General features: G+C 37.9%; 1 protein-coding gene across 1 annotated transcript; it reads left to right on the top strand.

Annotated features, from left to right (window-relative positions):
• The first annotated feature begins 8989 nt into the window (after positions 1–8989).
• LOC306868878 (periplakin-like) lies at positions 8990–21485 on the top strand. The gene is made up of 22 exons (XM_079415325.1): positions 8990–9332; positions 11618–11717; positions 12428–12582; positions 12753–12873; positions 12962–13081; positions 13195–13236; positions 13350–13511; positions 13687–13794; positions 14597–14692; positions 14774–14896; positions 14991–15137; positions 15448–15599; positions 15680–15783; positions 15869–16026; positions 16459–16637; positions 16729–16867; positions 16965–17158; positions 17507–17657; positions 17740–17823; positions 17917–18033; positions 18162–18254; positions 18356–21485. The coding sequence occupies exons 1-22, from the start codon at positions 9283–9285 to the stop codon at positions 21023–21025; spliced, it is 5265 nt and encodes a 1754-aa protein (XP_079271451.1). The 5' UTR covers positions 8990–9282; the 3' UTR covers positions 21026–21485.

Raw genomic sequence — 21485 nt, 5'->3', positions numbered from 1 at the left:
AGTTTCCAATTTCCTCACATAGACATTTGTTTGTAACACCAATATCTGTCCCTGTAGCTTCATACTGTAAGCTAAATCAAAATCTGTGTCTACATTTGTTCTTTTAGTGCATAAACTGTCACTGTTTATAATTACTTTAATCACACATTTACCATGATAATCACACTTTGTTGAAAATAGTTAGGCATTTTACACTGTAGTTAATAAAGTTAAATCATAAGTTAATAAAGGACAGGACTCATAGTGTAACTAGTGTAAAGGAACATGGATAATGGCAGTAATGCATACAATGTAACAAAATAAGTGTAATTTTAACTGTAAAATTTTGTAAAAACACTACTGTAAAAAACTATTAACAGTATGTTCCCGCAGAGAAAAACTGTAAAAGATCTAACCAGACATTTCATGTAATTTTACAGTAAAATGCTGTTAATTGTATAGTTTTTAGAAGTAAAAAAATAACAAATCGATGTATAATTTACAGTCAAAAACTGCAAACTGATATTCCCAGAATTCCCTGCGTGACACTCCACATTTGAAAGTATTTTGTTTAAATAATCATGTTTTTTAATAGTTTTTGTTTTCAGTTATGTACATTTGGGCTTTCTGTTACATCTTGTTTAATGAAAGTTGATTGCATTATTTAAGTATCAGGTGTGTTACCATGATGGTGCTTTGTGTTTGTGCACCTTCTATTTATTAGTATATACTTTACTTCTGGCGAAGCTACTTGTGATGAGCTTTGATTCTTCATGTGGCTTTCTCTTTTACCACCTGCATTATTATGATGGATGTCAGTATGTTAAAGGTACAAAACAGATTTTAATAGCAGTGTGTGTTGTTGAATTTAGTGGTTTACATTCAAATGTCCTTGTTTCCCTGTAAATTTTACAGTTTTGTTCTGTAAATATGTTTACAGTTTTTCTGTATTTTTTACAAAATTATTCTGGCAACCACAGCTGCCAAGATTATTTTGTAAAAACTACAGAATGTTTTTTTTTACAGTGTAGACAAACTTCTAATACTCAATTATTTAACTTTTTGAGAACATTTTCGTTTGGTAAACTTGGTGACCTTTGTAAATGTGATTAATAATAGGCCTATGTGACCCTGGACCACAAAACCAGTCTTAAGTCGCTGGGGTATATTTGTAGCAATAGCAACAATACATTGTATGGGTCAAAATTATAGATTTTTCTTTTATGCCAAAAATCATTAGGATATTAAGTATAGACCATGTTCCATGAAGATATTTTGTAAATTTACTACTGTAAATATATCAAGACTTAATTTTTGATTAGTAATATGCTTTGCTAAGAACTTCATTTGGACAACAGGCCATTATTTTTTATTTTTTGCACCCTCAGATTCCAGATTTTCAAATAGTTTTATCTCAAACCAGATATCCTAACAAAGCTTATTTATTCAGCTTTCAGATGATGTAATTTAAAGAAAAATGACCCTTATGGTTTTTGTGGACCATGGTCACATCGCATGTATAAAATTCTCCCTTTCACTTGAAAGAATGTTCAATATTCCAAATCAAGATAATATTTGCATACAGAATCCTCCTCTATGTTCTTTCTCACATTTATTTGCATACTGAATTCTGATTGGTCTGTCCTTTCTTGCATGTTTTTAACCATGTCTAGGAACTTTACACTACAAGGAGGGTGTGACTAGTAGTAAGTTAACACCGTTTTATTACCTATGGTTACCACGGTTTAAAAAAGTAAAAGAGATCAAATTTGTTGCATTTAAATTTACAATGTAAAAGAGATTTGTTGTATTTGAGCCAATTCTTTCGAGTCAAAATTCTGATTAGCCTAGTCATCAGAATTTCTCTCAGAATATGATTAATAATTATCACCAATAGTTGTATCTTAAATGTATCTTGTTTATCTTCAAACACACATTTATCTTCTATTTTGTTTATATTCTAAATGATGGCGCAAAATTTAGATAGGCTACTTGAAATACCTTTCCAAACGATGCTACTCCCCCTAGTGGTGGAGTTTGGTAACGCGCAGAGCATCTATAGGCTTTCGCTGCTTCAGTGAGACATCAGTGCATATATACTTCTGCACAGTGTTTAAAATGTGTGTTACATGTTATAGATGTCTGGGACTTAATCAGTTTGTCTACACGCTGCTTTTCATCCAAGAGTGCATCATTTCAGGTCTGTGTTAAATTTGAGAGCAAGCCTACCTAAGAAAGAAAACAATGAAGGGTAACTAAAAGGAGTTCAGTGCCATGGTAACTACAATGCTTGACATACTTTGAATGAGATCATGATGTCAGGTGTAAAGTGGCAGAAAGTGTGACACGCTGGGTGTGGCAGCACGTTTCAGATAGTATAGTAGACCAGTGTACACAATCACGCTCACAATCACTCTGTCAACATTCCTGCTTATCTGTAAAGCAACGTTCATTTTCTGTCTTAAGCAAGCAGAGAAGAATTTTTTGACAGCAGGTTGCCTAAAGTAACGTTTTCAACACAGCATATTAGTCACAAAACTCTATAAAGCACGTTTAACACTCTCTTTAATTAAAATAAATGGCTGGGGCCGGGCAGGATTGGCTGGTTTTCTCAGCCTTTCCCCATTCTAGAATGTAGGTGGGGCTGCACCGTCTGCAATGTTTGACCCAGCCGAGCAGGTTCCTTCTCAGTCTCATTCTTGACCTGGGTGTGGATGCCACTCCATGACTCTTTTATACATATGTGTTGAGCTGCTTTTAACCGTACATTTTCCAATCAGATTTCCAGGCTTATGACATTCTATGATGAAAAAAACAAAAGCAAATTCTGAAGGGATGAATAGAGTGATTAGCCAACGGCGGCTGATAATCATTGCTCTGTTGAGATTTTCTGCTGGGGGATTTGAGACCATGGACAGTCTGGTTTGCTGAACTATGGCTGGGTCATAACAGGATTGCTGCAACACAGCAGTTTTGTGTGTCAGAGGGTCTTTGGGAGGTTTTCAAACTCACTGAGCCTTGGCTTCCTGCTTTGTCCACAGTCTCAGGGAGGATTCGGCCATTCTCTGGACTCACACTGCATGCCCAAAAGAATTCCCGACCCCAACAGCGTCGAAATGTGGTACTACCTTGTAGCAAAAACACCTAAAACACACAGTTACATAGAAGTCTTTAGTTTGTGGTATAGAAATTTCTACTGGTAAACATAAAATAATGTTACAAAAACAGGTGAGGTTGCATTTACATTTGCTCTGTCAAATTCTGTGGGCGATATGTATAATCATTTCAATAGAAAATCACACGATTGGGATTTTTGTGTAAAGTTAAAGGTTAAATTTTTCACTCAAATTTGTGTTGACCAAATAAATGCAGCTTAGTTTGAAAGTGAATTCTGTGTGAGCGGTGCTTCTGGTTTTGGGAAGGTTACTTTGGAACTGTAATAGGTTACAGATTACAGGTTATTCTATTTAAAATGTAATAAGTAGGGTAACTATTTCAATTACTTTATTAAAGTAATGTAACTGGTTAAATTTTGATTACTTTTTGGATACTTTCCTAAATTTCCAATTAATGTTTTTAACTGTTAATCATTTTCAAACATTTAAACCTCATAGGGTTAACCTTACAGTAGTACTCAACATTGATTACTGTCAAACTTTCAAAATCCTTCAATTTTAAAGCACAGCCACCACAAAATCAGGCTTTAGCACCTCTTTCACTTTTACATTCTGAGGTTAAATACAGATTTGCAATCATAATCACAACAAAAATTTGTTAAATAGCTGTGGTACTGTTCTTGAAATCAAATATTTGCATAACTATGACAGGAAACTATTTTTTGCCTTGGGGGAAAAAAAACAGTTAGTTTAAAAAAAAACCAAATAGGAAATGAAACAGTTATGAAATAAGCATGTGTCCTAAACTTCTGAAATATTGGTATCTTATATTTTAGAGCAATCCATGCAATTTGGGAAAGAAATCAATAAAATATGTATGTGTGTGTGAAAATATTCAGATGTAACCCCCTTTGTAATCATTAACTTTTTTGTAAGTAACTAATTTATACATTTTTTCTCAGTAACTGTAATGGATTACAGTTACATTTATTTTGTAATTAAATTATGTAACACCATTACATGTAACTAGTTACTCCCCAACATTAGGTGCTTCACACATCACTACACTACTGATAATGGACAGTGGACCTTTTTTGCTGGCAAAATTTTTCTAAGGTGAATAATGTGGAAAAGTAGGGAGTGACTATCACTGGGTCAGTAATTAAGTATGTTTACGTTCACGGTTATAATCGTCATCTCTCTGCCAAGTGATTGACTTTCAAAGATTTAATGCATGTTGCATGGCATTTCTGTTTTTCAGAGCAAATACATAATAGCGAGGCCAATTGCAATAATATATATGTGTATACATAATGGACAAAGTTGAGCTACAATCACATTATCTAGTCCGACTTCATAAACTGAATCATCCAATTGTTACAGTATCAGTCAGGCTAAAGCATTTACATGATGAATTATTGCTTTAGTTTGACTGAAACAGAACTGTTAGAGTGCATGTAATGACCTTTCTCAACCTCTCACCGAAACTGCATTTTATGCATCAAAACACTAATGGCATGGTGACATTTACCATTGCCATATGCCATTGCTCGCCAATAGGAATCCACGTTAACAGGATTTTCACGTATGAGCAAAACATTTCCCCACACAGATTTCACATCTGGTTCAAGTATTAATGCAAACTTTCATGCAAGGAACTTCTGTATGAGTGGTGCTTCATGCATCACTATTGATGGTGCTTTGTGTATTATTATTGACAGTGGACAATGCACTTTATTTAGGTGAATAATGTAGAAAAATAGGAAGTGTGGTTGAAATACATATTGCACATCACCTCTGTCTTTCAGAGCAAACACACAACGATGAGGTCAATTCTAGTCCAATTTGTATACATGCTGAGTGAAGACGAGCAACAATCATATTATCTCAACTTCACAAACTGAATGATTTCAGTCGGACTAAAGCATTTACATAATAAGTTACTGCTTTAGCCAGACTAAAACATAACATTTCTAGTAATGACCTTTCTTGGCCTCTTGCTGAAACAGCATTTTCAGTGATTGTAAATGTTCCTCTTTGACCTAAAGAAATAGAGGATAAGTAATCTGTCTAATGACCACAAGTGTCACTTTCATCTACAAGAGAAACAGGTGTAAAGCAAGGCTTCGAGACTTAATCGTATCCCCTACAGAGACAAAAGCTGTGCTGTAACCAACAATAACATACCACAGTGGATAGCTAGCATATTTGCACTTTATAGTTTCTAGGTGAATTTTTCAGGTACATATTGGTAAGAGAAACTGCGACACACCTTCAGTGGCTGTTGTGTGTTTAACAAAACAAGTGCTGACACTCCTGCCATTGAACCTTAAATCTTCACACCCTGAAAAACCGACATTCCTCTCCCATTTGAAATGAGAAGATTGATGAGAGTGATTTCTACATATATTGTACAAATATATGCATCAATATAATATAAATGACTTGCTTTCTGCTTATTTATGTTCCAGTCAAATGTTATACTTGGTATGAAATGCATGCTTAGTTCTTAAAATAGCAAGTAGGACAGTCTGTTTTGGTTGATAGCCCACATCTACCTGTTTGAAATACTCTCTCCATCCATGTTTGGATAATGCACCTTGCACTGAGAGACATGAAGTACACACGCCATAGTCCCTACTACACGTTTATCACAGACAAGACTCTCTCCTGGACGAGAATGATATTTCATTGGTAGCCTCACCACTAAAAACTTCACTTCCTTGTGACTGATTGCACACAAGCTCATCAATACAACTTTGCATAGGGTGTGTTGAGTTCCAAAGCAGGCCCATCCTGGAATGCTAAAAAACCCACACACGTAAATTCACTACGGTACTTCAAATCTGGCCGCACAGGTCTCACCGCTGAGTTTTGTTCGCATAATGATCCACACGTGTCAGTCAGGAGCTCTAATCACCTCCATTCCTCACCTGCACTGTATGGGTGTGTAAGGGCATTCCGACCTTTCACCTGTTTCAGAAATTCTTGGTTCCAAGCCCACTTACACTGAGCAGTATTCAGTATTAGCAGTGCATGCAAACACCTATTTATTTGGATATAATGTGATGACAAATACATTTCTTGCCCTTTTCACTTATAGCATGTGTGTAACAGCTAGAATTTGGCATCACCAGTTGAAGAGACAGTCCATACAATCACATCTGGCACAGAAGAAACTCTGTGGGCCATTGAAATAGACTCTAGATCCGAATGTAAATGATAGATGAACCCATTCACACATAATAAAGGCATTTGATCACTCTAGGACAGGGCTGTCCAAACTCGGTCCTTGAGGGCCGGTGTGCTGCAGAGTTTAGCTCCAACCCTAATTAAACACACCTGCAGCAGCTAATCAAGCTCTTACTAGGCATACTAGAAACTTCCATACAGGTGTGTTGAGGCAAGTTGGAGCTAAACTCTGCAGGACACTGGCCCTCCAGGACTGAGTTTTGACAGCCCTGCTCTAGGAGGTGTTGTAATTAAATGCTGCATGGTAGGTTTGGGTACATGAAAAAAGTTCATATTTAAGCCCTTGGAATGGACTGTGTTCACTTCTAGCCAATTTCACACAAGTAATCCATGGCTGTAGCTTATCTTTGGGCATTCCTTTAAAGTAGTGATATCACATTGCCGCACAGCTATATTCATTATTGCCGTAGTAAGATAGCACTATAACACATTTCACATCTTCTACAGTGTCAGGCATTATGGAAGCTCTTGTTACCATAACTGTGAATAGGCTACTGAAATACTTTTGCAATTTGCAGACTGTATTCTGATGCAGGGGTGTGCAATTTTTTTAATACTATAAAGATCCCCAAGCCAGACAAATATTTTCATGCACAAAGACACATTTCTTATAAACAAAAAGTTACAATTAAATATTTTGTCACTGTACTAAAGGCAAAGCAGGTTATTAAAACACTTGTGCATGGTTATATGCACTTTACATTTCTTAAAATGTAAGAAATGACATACTCAGGACGTTACATCAGTGAAAATATTAGCATAATATATTCAAATATTCTGATTTGAATTGGGTTTGTGGTCAATGCAGATGATCGCTGCCTAGGACACTATACACTGTATCATATTATTCTTCAATTATCTGTAATTCAGATAATTGAAATGCATACTTGGTCAGCTAATGCTAACACTTCAAATAATGCACTGTCTGAAATAATTTGTCACCTGCTGTTTACTCATGTACACTTGTTTATGTTGGATCGCAGTCTTCATTTGACACCTGCTGAATTAGTCTTGGAAAGAAAGAAAGACCTTATTATTTCTATAGCATGAAGCCTAAGGCATGGTTTAAAATTGAATAGTAAGGGAGATACTGAACACCAAACCAGTATTTCTGTTGCGTTTCCATCTGCTTCCATTCAAAAACAGACACTGGAACACACACAAATGCACATACACACCCCTGATGACTCATTGTTTCTAGCCATCCAACAATACCCGGTTCTCATGACTTTTCCTCTGTTGGCATTAAAAAGAGTCTCCTAGTGACTTAGCTGCTCTGAGCGTGAGGCCCTGTTCAGAGACAATTGCGATATTTTAAAACTGATGTACCAGCTATAAAAATGAAAACTGCTCAGGAAGTTCAACAAGCACATCAGCGATCAGTCCAAGAACAGGGGGCCTGTTGCATAAACTGTTTAAACTAGTCTTAAAAAGTTTTTTTCCTCAAGACTGATCATATACTATTTAAATTCAGTTGTGGAAAGGTAGATTGTCTTATTTGTATTGGAAAAGTAAGACTGATTACCCCTTGGCAACTGCTAGTTGGTCAAACTAGTTCTTAAGACACAGTCTTAACATGGAGGCTAAGTTTATGCAGCTGGCTCCAGGTCACTTCAAAATCTCTTCATGATGCTGAGTCTCACAAAGTAGCTGCAAAAGACCATCGACTCTACCGTGCGACTCCACCGGGCAGGGACACCGGCAAGGGATAGTAGTAGCTTTTTATTTAATTTTTTTCATTGATATGTTTATTATTGAAATGTTGTTGTTATATGCATGTGTCAATTTTATTTAATTTCTTTATTTTCTTAAATATGTGGGTAGATAGTATTTATAGAGTTGTAACTTTTTAGTTTTAGTTACTTTTTCTTATTTGTAAGTCGCTTTGGACAAAAGCGTCTGCTAAATGACAAAAGTAAGTAAGTAAGTAAGCTGCATCCCAAACAAAGGTTGGACTGGTTATGTAAACTCTCTATTGAACTGGCACTCCAGCAAGAGAGACGAATGAATCAATATGAATCAATGAAACAATCCAGAACTTTATGACTAAAAAGCCATCAATATATAAGAGATGCTACATTTGCACAGTGCTGCATATGCCATACATAGCGTTTTCATACATTGCAAATAGCTTAAGTTGGGGACCAAATGCTGGTTTGTAGTTTCTGACAAACTTATATTTCCAATAAATTGAAGAAAGTTTGATCATCAAAATTAAATAGATAAAATTAAGAAATAATGAATAAATAATAGTAATAGTAATAATAGTAATCATATCCTATCAAGTAAAAAATGTTTGATCATACAAAATTAAATAAAATAAATCAACAAAATGTTGTTATAAATTATATGTTCAAATATATGTTTACGTTAGATAATAGTTTATGAAGCATACTGAACAGGTCTCAAACATTTTGTACATCTAATGCTATTTAAAAAGTCTTGAGACACCAAAGTGTTTTGTAAATGTGGACTGAGTCTTATGTACACACCGGCCATGGCTACAGTCAATGATAATGTCATTACATCCAAATAATCACAGTAAAAGCGCAGCTGCTGCTCCTTATGTCGTCGTTTACTTTTGTGAATGAAACAGCCCACTGCTGAGTAAAAGTTTGCTCTGACTGTAGCCTGCTGAATCTATCCCACGAAACTTGTACAGAAGAAACAGGGACGACGCCTCTGTTTGGACATGCAGGTATGTCTCCCAGAAAGGGGCGGACACCAGTCCGTACTTTTAAATGGGCTTGATGTTAAAAGCTTGTCGGACAGCTTGTGTTGTTGGGAGGGTAGTGGCTGTTTTGTTCTTTGTGGGCGTTGTATATGTGAGGTGTACCTGTCCTGGGAGACACGTCAGGTAGTTAAACGACAGACGGACAGCAGCAGAGTGGGATCATAATTGTGCCATCTTAGCAGAAACTCCGCAGCTGTCATCATGTTCAGAAAGAAGACCGGAAAGACCAGCGTGGCCATCAGTGATAAAAGGTCGGTGGTGACCCGATACATTCTCGCTTTGCATTGTTTTGTTGCGCTGAGCTCTTTAAATTGCGAGCCATTGCGTTTTATTGTCGTTTGGATTGTGGTAGCTTCACTAGCCACGTTGCACAAGTTAACCCGTATTTTAAAATATATCTTTCTGCTAAATAGGTTTTATATTTGCTTGACTTGAGGTTACTGTAGTAAGGGTGTGGCGCTGTAACAGGTTGGATAACTTTCCTCTGAGATACATATTGCGTGGTTTCTCTGCTAGTCTCAGTTCACATTTGAAACTTTTTAAATTATTGTGCGAGTGACAAAACTATTAAAATAAAATTTTTATGTCTGGTTCCAACTGTAGTATATTTAGGACATGTTTATAGTGAGGGAGTGTATGTGTTGAATGATTGCATTGACTATATCTAGACCCTCATCTCTTTGTGATAAACCACTAGATAACCTTCAGACAGATCTTTTAGTTCTTCTGACACACTTCAGGCAAGAAGCCCAAGGTGAGACTGACAGGACTGTGTAAACTAGTGTCTGTACTGAACAGAGTTGAGTCATGCAACTGTGAAATGCATATTACAGGAATGAGCAGCAGTAATTTAAATGTATAATTTATTATAATTATTCATTTCCAGTAATCAACATTTTATTGTTCCTATTGTATATAGTTCTCAAGTTACATACGAATCAGAACAGGCTGTCAAAATGTGTAGGGAATGTTTCAAGAAAGCCGATTGGTTAAGGAGAGAAGTGTAATGGAAGTGACAAGTTCAAGTTCAAACAAGCATCAACTTCTGCTGGATTGAGAGATGAGTCTGGCTTCGTTCCAATAGGATTCAATATCAGACACTAATATTGTGAAAGCAGTGCAGCGTCTTTCGCTACAGCTATGAAGGATTTTACTCTAGGAGTATGGTTTCAGTTTGAGTCAAAATAATTTTACTGGTTACAGATGTACAAAAAATAGGTTTTTCTAAACACATAGTTTTCTGTTTAGGTCATCTTTGGGTGTTGTTTGATTGCGCTACGCACAATGGTCACTCAGTGTCAAATGTGCCAAGTTTTGTGACTTGTCTGTCAGCTTTTGACAGAAACAAGGCATGGCATACTGAGATATGGGCAGTTTGTTTGCAGTGGGCTAAAAAGGACAAACCTTAGGCTAGTTAATGCTGTGCTTAAGACATCCTTATTTCTTATTTTATGTTTTTACATTTGTATATTTTGGATATGGGAGTGCCTCTAGGGAAGGGAAGCGAGCATCAAATAATTACTTGCCACACCCAGATATTCATCTCAAATCAGATCAAATAATATTCTTTAGACAGCAGTTCAAATGTTGCTGCTTGTCCCATCATCTGTGTTACAAAAATCGGGCAATTTTACATATATAAAATTGCAGCTTTGTTTTTGTATGTCTTGCTGCTTTAACAGTTGTTTTTGATTTAAATAAATTACAACAACAACATTGGTTACATAATCTCATGCTTTAACATTCCAACTGAGTTTTGCCTCTCATTTTGATGGGTTTCACATACAATGCTTTCTAGACTAAATAGAAATCTATAAACAAAAGCTTTCTTGCATGTGTAGTGACACATTAGTAATACATGTTAGACCTGTTTGAGTTTCTAATGCCCTCATTAAAGCCACCTTCTTGTTGTAATTATCAGCCTCATTTACATAGCTCACTCATAACTCAGTTTCACAGTGAACACAAAACGTTAAATAAAGACAAAATGGTGTTGTATTTCCTGACAGGACATTATTGTTTTAGTCTGTGTGAGATATTTTTAACTCCCATGAACCTCATTGTTAATGATTCATACTGTTGGATGTTAAAACAACATGCATTGTCCTTGAGGCAAATACGACCCAAGGTGTGCAATTTGTTTCTGATCAAGTTTAGTCATGTCTACCCCGCACTGTCAAATGGCATTTCTCTAGAATTCGCAGAATGCACTAAAAACTACGCAAGGCTGCTGTAATGTTGAACGGCATTTCTGCATTTTTTTTTTCAATACAGCTCAGCTGAGAGAACATTTTTTTGTTAGCACCATGTTTCTCCTAACTAACAGATCTGAAATCTGTGCCAGATGATGTGTAATGAAAGTGTTTCAAGTCCGTTATTTATTTTCAGAGCATGACAGCGAAGTGAAGTGAGGTGTTCTGTCCTAGATCCAGAGATACAACATAACAAACCTACTATATTTGCAGCAGTATTTTGGGAAAAATGCAAACTTGAATGTGTATATCTGGCTCACTCAAACAACTTTATTTCACCTCAGACCACCTGACACTGATTTGGCAACCCTGATTGACAAGTTGCAGAAGAATGCAGACAAGGTGGAGAAGAACATCACTGAGACGGAACAGAATCTCAACAGGGTGAGTGCAGAACGACTCTTTCTGTGGATTACAAATCAAAGTCACTCCTACTGTCTACCCACCAACAAGCATGTCAGTGTCCCTTCAAAGATGCCAGATTAGGGTTATTTGGTGTCAAATAGAAGAAAGTGTATAACAATGTTCTTTTAGTGTTTAGTATCATTTGTAGTATTATAGTATTTTAAATTTTTTTTCCTGTTTTCATTTTGTTGTTTTTGCACAACAAATATATGTTGTATGTGTGTGTGTGTGTGTGTGTGTATATATACAGTGGTGTGAAAAAGTGTTGGCCCCCTTCCTGATTTTGTATTTTTTTGCATGTTTGTCACACTTTAATGTTTCAGATCATCAAACAAATTTAAATATTAATCAAAGATAACACAAGTAAACACAACATGCAGTTTTTAAATGAAGGGTTTTTTATGAAGGGAAAACAAAATCCAAACCCACATGGCCCTGTGTGAAAAAATGTTTGCACCCCAGATTAGGGTTGGAGTCAAGACATTTGCAAATATGATTCAAAGATGAATATGAGAAAAAAATAAAAGAAAACTCAAAAATCTGCTGAAGCTGGTTGCCTTAATTTTAAATTGGCTCAACTTTTTTTTTTACAGTGTATATGAATGTCTTTGTTCTGCTGTAAATGATGACAGACTTTTCATTTTTGGGTGAACTATCCCTTTAATTGTGTTGCTCATTGATGTTTCTAGGACATCAAGAAGATCAATGAGGGCAAGCAGCACCTTTACAAGGAGGACACCAACAAGAGGATCCTGAACTCACTGGAGCTGCTGAATAGTCTGGATGAAGATGCAGCCCAAGCCTCTCGTTTGCAGCACCCTCAAGCTGAAATGATTGAGAAGGAGTAAGTACTAATATTTTAACTCTGTCTACATAGCCACCTTTTAACTGAAATATCAAATAGCATCTCATGCTTTATGCCATGGAAGCAGAATTCTATGCTGTGGATGTTTTTTCTGTGAATTTTGCTGGGATTGTGGATTACTCATTTTTTTTTTCTCCTCAATGGAAAAGTATGAGACAGTTGCGAATGCGTGTGATGAAGCTCCGCGAGGAACATAATCGCATTTACCACACCACACGATCAGAGCAGGTGCCCACCGTCAACTGGGGAAAGATAGTTGATGAGAAACTGGTGTGTATCTAAACATACCTCTCTATCTTTCTTTTGAATGGACGGTTTCAAATGCAATTGATTCATGTCTGAATGTGTTCTGATGCAGGCAAATGTGAACAACAAAGGATACGGACAAGATCTGCTGATCGTCGAGAATGAAGTGGAGGAGCACAATATTTTCCACAGTGAAGTCGAGGCACTGGCTCCGTACATCACTGGAGACCGGGTACTTTTTAACTGCCTTTTTTACATGCAGATCTGAATAAAAGAAGTATAGTTGACTCTTTTGAACAATCATGCGAATGACATCTGTGACTCATCTGCTTACTTGCATAACAGGATGGTCTGGATGGCCAGCAGGCGAAGTACAGCAAACTACTGGTGAGACATAATTTTCTGCTTTTAATTTTCAACCTAGATATGCACTGAACTTGTAATAGCTAGTTGTCAATTCTCGTGTCTCAAAACACTGGATTTTTCCATGTCTGTCTCAGGCGAGCTCCTCTGCACGTCAGAAGAACCTGCTCAGTCTGAGGGACTACATGCAGCGCTGCACCAACGAGCTCTACTGGATGGAACAGCAAGCTGAAGAGCGAACCGCATATGACTGGAGCGACAACAACCTGGACTACCCAGCCCGAAAGAGGCAGTACGAGGTAAATGAACGGCTCTTTGAATGAAGACTGTGGATTATCATTTGTATTGATGTTACATTTTAAATATGCTTTCATGATTCAAACCTCCTACAAATGATATCATTATAGTATTGAAATGCAAACAATAAATCTATATATTTTTAACATGCTGCTTTGTACTTGAAAACTTAATCAGAGCTTCATTAGCAAGTTTCTGGAGGCTAAGGAGAAAAGCGTCACCCAGCTGAATGAAGATGGACAGGAACTTATTGAGCAGAACCATCCAGGAAAAAATGTCATTGGGGTAATTACAAGTCATTTGCTAAAAGAATTTACAGTCAAAAACTTGCAGTGGTGGCTGCCACAGGCATCATGGGATGTCTTTTTTACAGTGCATAACTGTGCTGCACTAGAGTAGTATGCAGTAAATATGGCAACACTGAAACATCAAAAAACTTTGATCTGATATCAGTTTTCACATTTTCTCTGAGCATAGCTAAGCCAAACATAATGTGACATATATCATCATCTATTTGAAGCACAATAATCTGCTTCATACTTTAAAATAACCACCATAATTGATATGTGGATTAAAGAGGTTCTTAGTTAGATTCTCAACCACAGGCTTCTTAAAAACAATTGATAATGTATGATGTCCCAGTTGGATAATGTACTGGCTGACTCTGTAGACTTGACGTTTTGCCAATCGATTTTATTTATTTGTGTTTTAATGTATTATGATATTATTTTATTGCACTGTTTAATGTATGTTATTGTTTGGGGGTTTGTTAATTGGGGTGTTTGCAGAATTTTAACTTGTAGAACAATCCAATGAAGTAATAAAAACACAGCATAATAACAAAGTATAAAGACCAAACACCATCAGTCTAGCACACATTACGTAACAATACACTGCACTGATTGTAAATAAACCAAATAACTTAAAATATAACTTCAGTGCACATTACTAATAAAAAAAAAATATTTAAATTGAATATAATTGTAAATATATTTACATTTAACATTTGCATACATACATTTGCCTATATTTAATATCACAGTGGCATTGCTTTATATGATTATTCTAAAACCTGTCTTGTTTTTAGGCACACATGGATGCCGTACATGCGGATTGGAAGGAATACCTCAACCTGCTCATCTGTGAAGAGAACCACCTCAAGAACATGGATGATTATCACAAAGTCAGTTTGCATTTTGCATCATTTCCTTTTCCTTATGTTTGCTGTCAGACTTGCTCAGTTGCGTTCTTTTTATTTTTCCAGTTCCACAAGGATGCAAGAGACACCAGCGATTTGTTGAAGCGCCTGGAAACCGAGATCAACCAGAAGTATAACCCTGAGTTTAAAGACATGTACCAGATGGAGGGCCTGATTGCTGACCTGAATGTAAATGCATGGATCTAATTTGGCACCTGTTGCTAAATTGCTGAATTAAAAGGTGTCTTCAACTATCTAAGGTTGTCCGTGGTTGTATTGACAGGATCAGGCAAAGGCCATGGACCATTTCGACGAGCGGCTGATAGCTCTTCAGATGCGCAGCCTGCAGGTGCTCCCTCTGAAGTACCGCAGGGAGACTCCTCAGAAACTGCTCCCTATCGAGGCTCTGTGTGAATTCGAGACTAATGAGGTACGGAGTTTGAGCTCTCGCTCACTTTATGCATGCGGCTTAGAGTTCCACTAATACCAGTCAGTGAAACATCAGCTATTATCATGAGTAAGCACAGAAAAAACGTTACACTCTGTCTCAGCTTATGTTTTGGATTCCCCATCTAATGTATTTAAATCCTTAAGAAGGCCTTCACCCAAACGATTCATCTCATATAAACCTCTGGAGACGTGTGCAGGGGATTTTGCATGGATTTCACATTTAATTTAAGAATTTGTGCTGCAATGTCAAGTTGAAAAAGAGCTTACTTTGCTCATTTTGTATGACACAGGGTTCAATTTTGCGAGGGGAGCGGTACACCCTGCTCAGGAACAATGAGTCAAAATGGGACGTGAAGGACGCAAATGGCCGCACCATGAGTGTTCCAGCAGTGTGCTTCATAATCCCACCGACCGACCCCGAGTCTGTGGCCGTTGCTGATAAGTGGGTATTCCCTGATCTGTATATGCAATTTAATAATGTATACACTTACAAATGTGTCTAATCTGAAAACATCTTCGCAGTCTAATAAACCAGCACAAAGGTATCAAACAGAAAGTAGCCAGCAGCAAATCTGCCCTACAGGCACGACTGGCGGAGCTGAAGAAAGACAGTACAGGAGGTCAAGGTTTGTCTCTCATGTTATAATAAACTAAGAAGCAGAGCACTCCAAAAGAGTAAAATACTTAATTCATTCATTTCTCAACCCTCAGATAAACAAGAGCAGCAATGCCGTCAACAGATGGCAGGATTGGATAAAGTGGTCAGTGATCTGGATAAGCAGGAGAAGGCCATTTACTCTCGTGTGCGCCCCCCACTGGAGCAGACACGTCCGGTGCAAGACAGCGCTGACAGGCTACAGGACACAAAGGTACTAAGTTTGGTGTTTATTTTTTTGTAAGTATGTATTTCATAGTGGACATCATGCATCAGTGTTATGTTTCTGAATTAATGTACATTTTATGATGGGTTTCATTCTAATAATTTTTATTAAATAAAGTTTTACCAGATATTTCAGTCACATTAGTACAGTGGTTCTCAGTTGCTGTTTTACAACACCCTTTTAAAAAGTATTATGTTAGGTTGAAACTTATTAGAGAGTCTTAACATGTTAAACCCAATAAAAGGTGAAAAATAAGAAACTGCACATACATTTTATTGTCTATAAAAAAAATGGTAGATTTAAATATTTGAAAGTGAATGAGAATTTGACATTTAAACACAAAAGCATTACTTCTGGTCCTGTATTTCAGTGGCAATTGATGTTTTGACCTTATACCTTAATCCAGTATTTTCTTCACAGGACATTGCTGCTGCTGTTCGTAAGATAGAGCCGGAAAAGTCTGCAAAAGTACAGGAAGCTGAGAGTTTCCTCAGATCCTCTCCCAAATGTGCAAGTGCTCCACAGCTCTACTCCAAGGTGGATGAGGCAAACAAAAAATACAATAAAGTTGATTTGCTGTTGAAATGTGCTGATGACAAGTAAGTATTACTTTCTTTTTTACAGTGGAAATCATGAATGTCGTGTTAAGTGAGAGCTTGAATTGTGAGCCTAAAAATTGCTCTTTTGTAGACTGCAGAACTCCTATCGGCTGGAGAATTCTCTGCAGAATGGCAAAGCTCTGCTGTCCTCTTATGAAAACAAACTGGCAAGAGAGGAGGTCGCCCCATCCGACCCCACCTCACTGGAGAAGACCCAGCGCGAGTTGGCGGTAAGTTTAGGAATCCATGCCACTTTGTTTTTCCTATTTTTTTTTAAAAAAAATTTTAAGTGTACTATGCACTCATGTCTCGTACTTCTGTCTTCAGGATATTGCATCTGAGCTGAGGAGCAAAAGATCTACTATCACAGAGACTGAGCAGAACCTGAGAGATGCCAAGGCCAGCTGCAACAACACGGCCAACAAAGTGCAAGAACATTGTCCTGATATTGAGAGGCAAGAGGCTGAAGTTCAGAAACTCACCAAGCGCTTTGATAACCTGAACAGACAGGTTGAAGCAAGGTGAGTTCATGTTATTTTAAATGGAAATTACTTAAGAATTTAAATCCACAGATTCATCTTATTTAGTTTACTGTGTGCTGTGATTTTATTATTTCAATTACACCTTAACATAATAGGACTGATTTCACTTTTAATGCTTATGGTTGCACTTCATGTAAGGTTGAATTTTTTAATATTGCATTATGTGTCAAGAACAGCATTTATTCATTTGTTTTTATTTGTACAGTAAATTGGCTATTGTTCACTGTTAATTCAAATTCTTATTTCTATAGCGTAGGTTCTACAGAACGTGTCTTTAATCACAAAATATCAGCATCTTTAATTATTTTAAATGTTTTCATTTTACAGATCACAATGTCTGCAAAGAGCCAAAACCGCCTATGCCAACTACCACAATGATTATGACAATCTTAATAGCTGGCTTTCTCGACTACCAAACTATGAGCCACGTGAAACTGACGACATCAGACAGATTGATGACAAACTGAAAAATCAAAGAGTAAGAGTTTAACCACTTCTGTCATTGCATTATAATATTACAAATTACATTTATTTACCAACACTATGTTTGAAATGTACAGAATCTGCTCTCTGACATCACGAGAAAGGAATCAGACCTGAACAATGTGTCTAGAAATGCACAGCTTTATCAGCAAGCAGTCAAGGTAAAAAAAAACACAGTGCATTACTTGCAGAGCATTATCCTACTATCGTGTTTATGCAAAGCCATGTGAACTCCTTTGTGTTGTGGCTTTCAGGACTACGAAAATGAAGCGGAGCGGTTTAAATCCATCCTTGACCTTGAAGATGGCTTGGTACCTCAGACATACACAAGGAGCAGACTTGAATCTCCTGCCTTGAAAGTGAAGAGAGAGGTGAATGTTTTCAACAAGTAAACCATTTCCTGGATCAGGGAATTAGTACATTTTAAGGCCTTTTAATGGCAGTTTTTCTGACTGGTAAAGTTATTTTTATATTTTCACATCATTGCTGTGTTTTAAAGGAATCTGCAATTGAGTCCAAGTTCACTGAAGCGAATGCTGTGAACAAGCAGAGGCTGCAGAACCTAGAGTTTGCTCAAAGCCTTCTTAACCAGGTAAAACACATTAACAAACACCATGCATAAAATTAACCATAGTATGGCATAAGCATTGCTTTGCTTTTTAACACAATCAATATTTTTGCAATTCTTTACAGCAACCAGAAGTTACAATAATCCAGCAAAATGTCCAGTCGGTGAGATCATCAGCCCCAGGAGAAGAGCCCTGGAGAATCAGAAAAGAGCTCCAGGAGGAAATTCAGAGGAGAGGCCAACTGGAAAGAGAAATTCAGAGTGTCCAGAGTGAAATCTATTTACTGGAGGGCCAGAAACCGCAGGATACAATCGTCAAGAAAGAGCTCATCAAAAAGGTGCATGACCCTCAACTTGATGAAGAATATCAACGGGTTCAGCAGAAGCTCTTAGAAGAAAGTAGGACCACTCGTGTCTTAGAGAGCGAAATGGACACCCTCCGTGTAAAGCTGCGTGGAATTGAGACCGAAATGAAAGAGGGAGCTCAGCAGTATACAATCAAAGAGGTGCTCCGCATTGAGAGGGACAGGGGACAGGAGGAAGATCTCAGGAGACTGAGAGAAGAGCTAGAGGAACTTAAGAGAATGAAGATGGTCAGAGAGAATGAAATCATTCAGATTCAAAAGCAAGTGACTATTCTTGCAGAGGAGAAAAGCAGGGAGCAGGAAATCATCAGGGAGGAGGAAATCATTAAGCTTCAGAATGACCCTCAACTTGAGAGCGAGTACAGACTATTGGTTGACCGGAAACAAAAAGAAATAAACAGCCGAAAGGAACTCGAAGACGAGCTTCGATTCCTGCTGGAGAAACTTAGGCGCCTTGAAAAGGAAAAGGCAATGGCTGAGGAAAAGATCTCCATCAAAGAAGTACTGAAAGTTGAGAAAGATATTGCTTTGGAGAGAGAGGTAGAGAACCTGAGAAGACAATATGAAGATGAAAAAAGCAAGCGCAGCTCTTTGTTGAGAGAGAAAACGGACATTCATCGTAAGATTACCAGCCTGGAGGAAGAGAAGTCAAAGGTCATCATTCAGGAGAAAGTGCGTGAGATTGTTCGACCTGATCCGAAGGCGGAAGCGGAGGTGGCAAATCTTCGACTTGAACTGGTGGAGCAGCAGAGAAGATGCAGAGATTCAGAGCTCCAGCTGAAGACCTTTCAGGATGAACTGACAATGCTAAGAGACAGAGGCCCACAAATTGAATACAAGGAGATCATCAAAGAGGTCATCAAATACAAGACTGACCCGGAAACTGAAAGAGAACTGGAGAAACTCAGGAATGAAATTGTCGACAAAGCCCACCAAACAGAGAAGTTCGAGATGGAGATCCTCCAACTCAATGAGGAGATTCAAAGATGGAAAGACGCCAAGCCTCAGATTCATACCAAAGAGGTTGTAAATGAGATCCTGCAATACAGAGAAGATCCTAAAACCAAGGAGGAGATTGAGAGTCTCAAGCGGAAACTGGCTGAGGAACAAAGGAAACGTTTGGACCTGGAAAACGAAAAGGCCTCCAATGAAGAAAGAATCAGGATTAAGAAGATGGACTTGTCACAGGTGAGGGAGAAGATTGTCCAGCAAGAAGTAGTGAAGATGGAGCAGGATCCACTCCTGAGGTCTGATTGTGACACCTTCACTCAAAACATCAACAATGAGCAGAAACAGAGAGAGATCTTGAAAGAAGAGCTGATCAGGTTGCGGCATCAAAAGACTGAATTGGACATTCAGCTTGAGGAGCTGGAGCGTGAACGCAGAGCCCGCAGAGAAGCGGAGCTTGAAATCCAGAGGCTGAGAGTGCGTCTTAACGAACTGGAGATCAGGGACAAGGAAAACAGAGAAAAGGTTACAGTAAAGCAAAAGGTCGTACTCCAGCAGGACCCTCAACAAGAAAAAGAGCACTCTATCCTACGTCTTCAGGTTGAAGAGGAGAGGCACAAGCGTATGCTCTTGGAGAAACAGTATAATGCCTTGTTGCACCAGCAGGAAATACTTGAGAGAACGGAAGTGCGTGAAAAAGTTGTGCGAACTGAAAAGATTCAAGTCGAGCGAGACCCAGAGACCGAGATTGACATTATAAGGCTAACGAAAAGCCTTGAAGAAGAGGAAAAACGACGTTGTGAGTTGGACCAAGAGATTATGAACCTAAACTCAAAGCTTTCGGAGATGGAGTTCACCAATACAAAATCATCCAAAGAACTGGACTACGTTCGCGACGAAAGCAACCGGTTACAGCAGGAGAACCAGCGCCTACAGAACGAAATAAGGAAGCTTCAAGCCGAAATCCAGATCACAACAAAAGAAACCAGACACATCACTGATACTTCTCCGATGGAAAACAGCAGGAACCTGGAAATTCGATTGGAATCCTTGCAAAGAGAACTCACTGAACTTAAGCGCATCCGAAACAAGAAAGATGAAGAAATCGAAAAGCTTCAGAAGAGTCTGTCTGCAATGAGAGTGAAGAGGGAGCAGCGAGAAAGTCACCTCCGCCGCTCGATTGTCATCATCGATCCAGACACAGGGAAGGAGATGAAGCCTGAGGAGGCTTACAAGCTCGGCCTAATCGACTGGAAAATGTTCGTCAACCTTCAGAGTCAAGAATGCGACTGGGAGGAGATCACACTCAAGGGTCCGAATGGTGAGTCCTCCGTTCTTCATGACAGAAAATCGGGCAAGAAGTTTTCCATTGAAGACGCTCTGAGGGCTGGAAGCATTACAAACCGTCAGCTGCAACAATATCAGAACAAAGAGCTCAGCATCCAGGAGTTCGGTGTCATGCTGTCAGGCAGAAGCAAATAAATCTATTAATCAGAAAAACAACATCAAATAGAGCTTAAGTAAACATGCTGTTTGTGTTCCCAAATTGCAGCTGAAATCTCTTTTTATATTCACTTTCTCAATACAGTATGTATTTATTTTTAAATGCATTCTTATATCAATGCAAGATGGTGTTCCTTTGGTTATGGTGCTGAATTTGGGTTAATGTTTCTATCACTATACCTATGAATCTTCATTGAAGATTAGCAGACGAGACATATTTGAGAACGTTTTACTGTAATCTGATCTAATATATGCATATGAAATGTGTGCCTTAATGATAAAGTTACAGCCCTATCTCTCTCTTTATGCACTTTTTACTTGTGTCAGATTATTCTACTTTCATGTTTGATTTGAGATTAAAAAATGAAATGAGGATAAATCGAAGTACTGTGTTCTTTCCCTTCATCTCTATCATGAAGTAATAAAAGCTCAAGCTGTC

This window comes from Barbus barbus, assembly GCF_936440315.1.
Source record: "Barbus barbus genome assembly, chromosome: 4".
Taxonomy (NCBI): Eukaryota; Metazoa; Chordata; class Actinopteri; order Cypriniformes; family Cyprinidae; genus Barbus; species Barbus barbus.
This window is presented reverse-complemented; position numbering and strand designations above follow the sequence as displayed.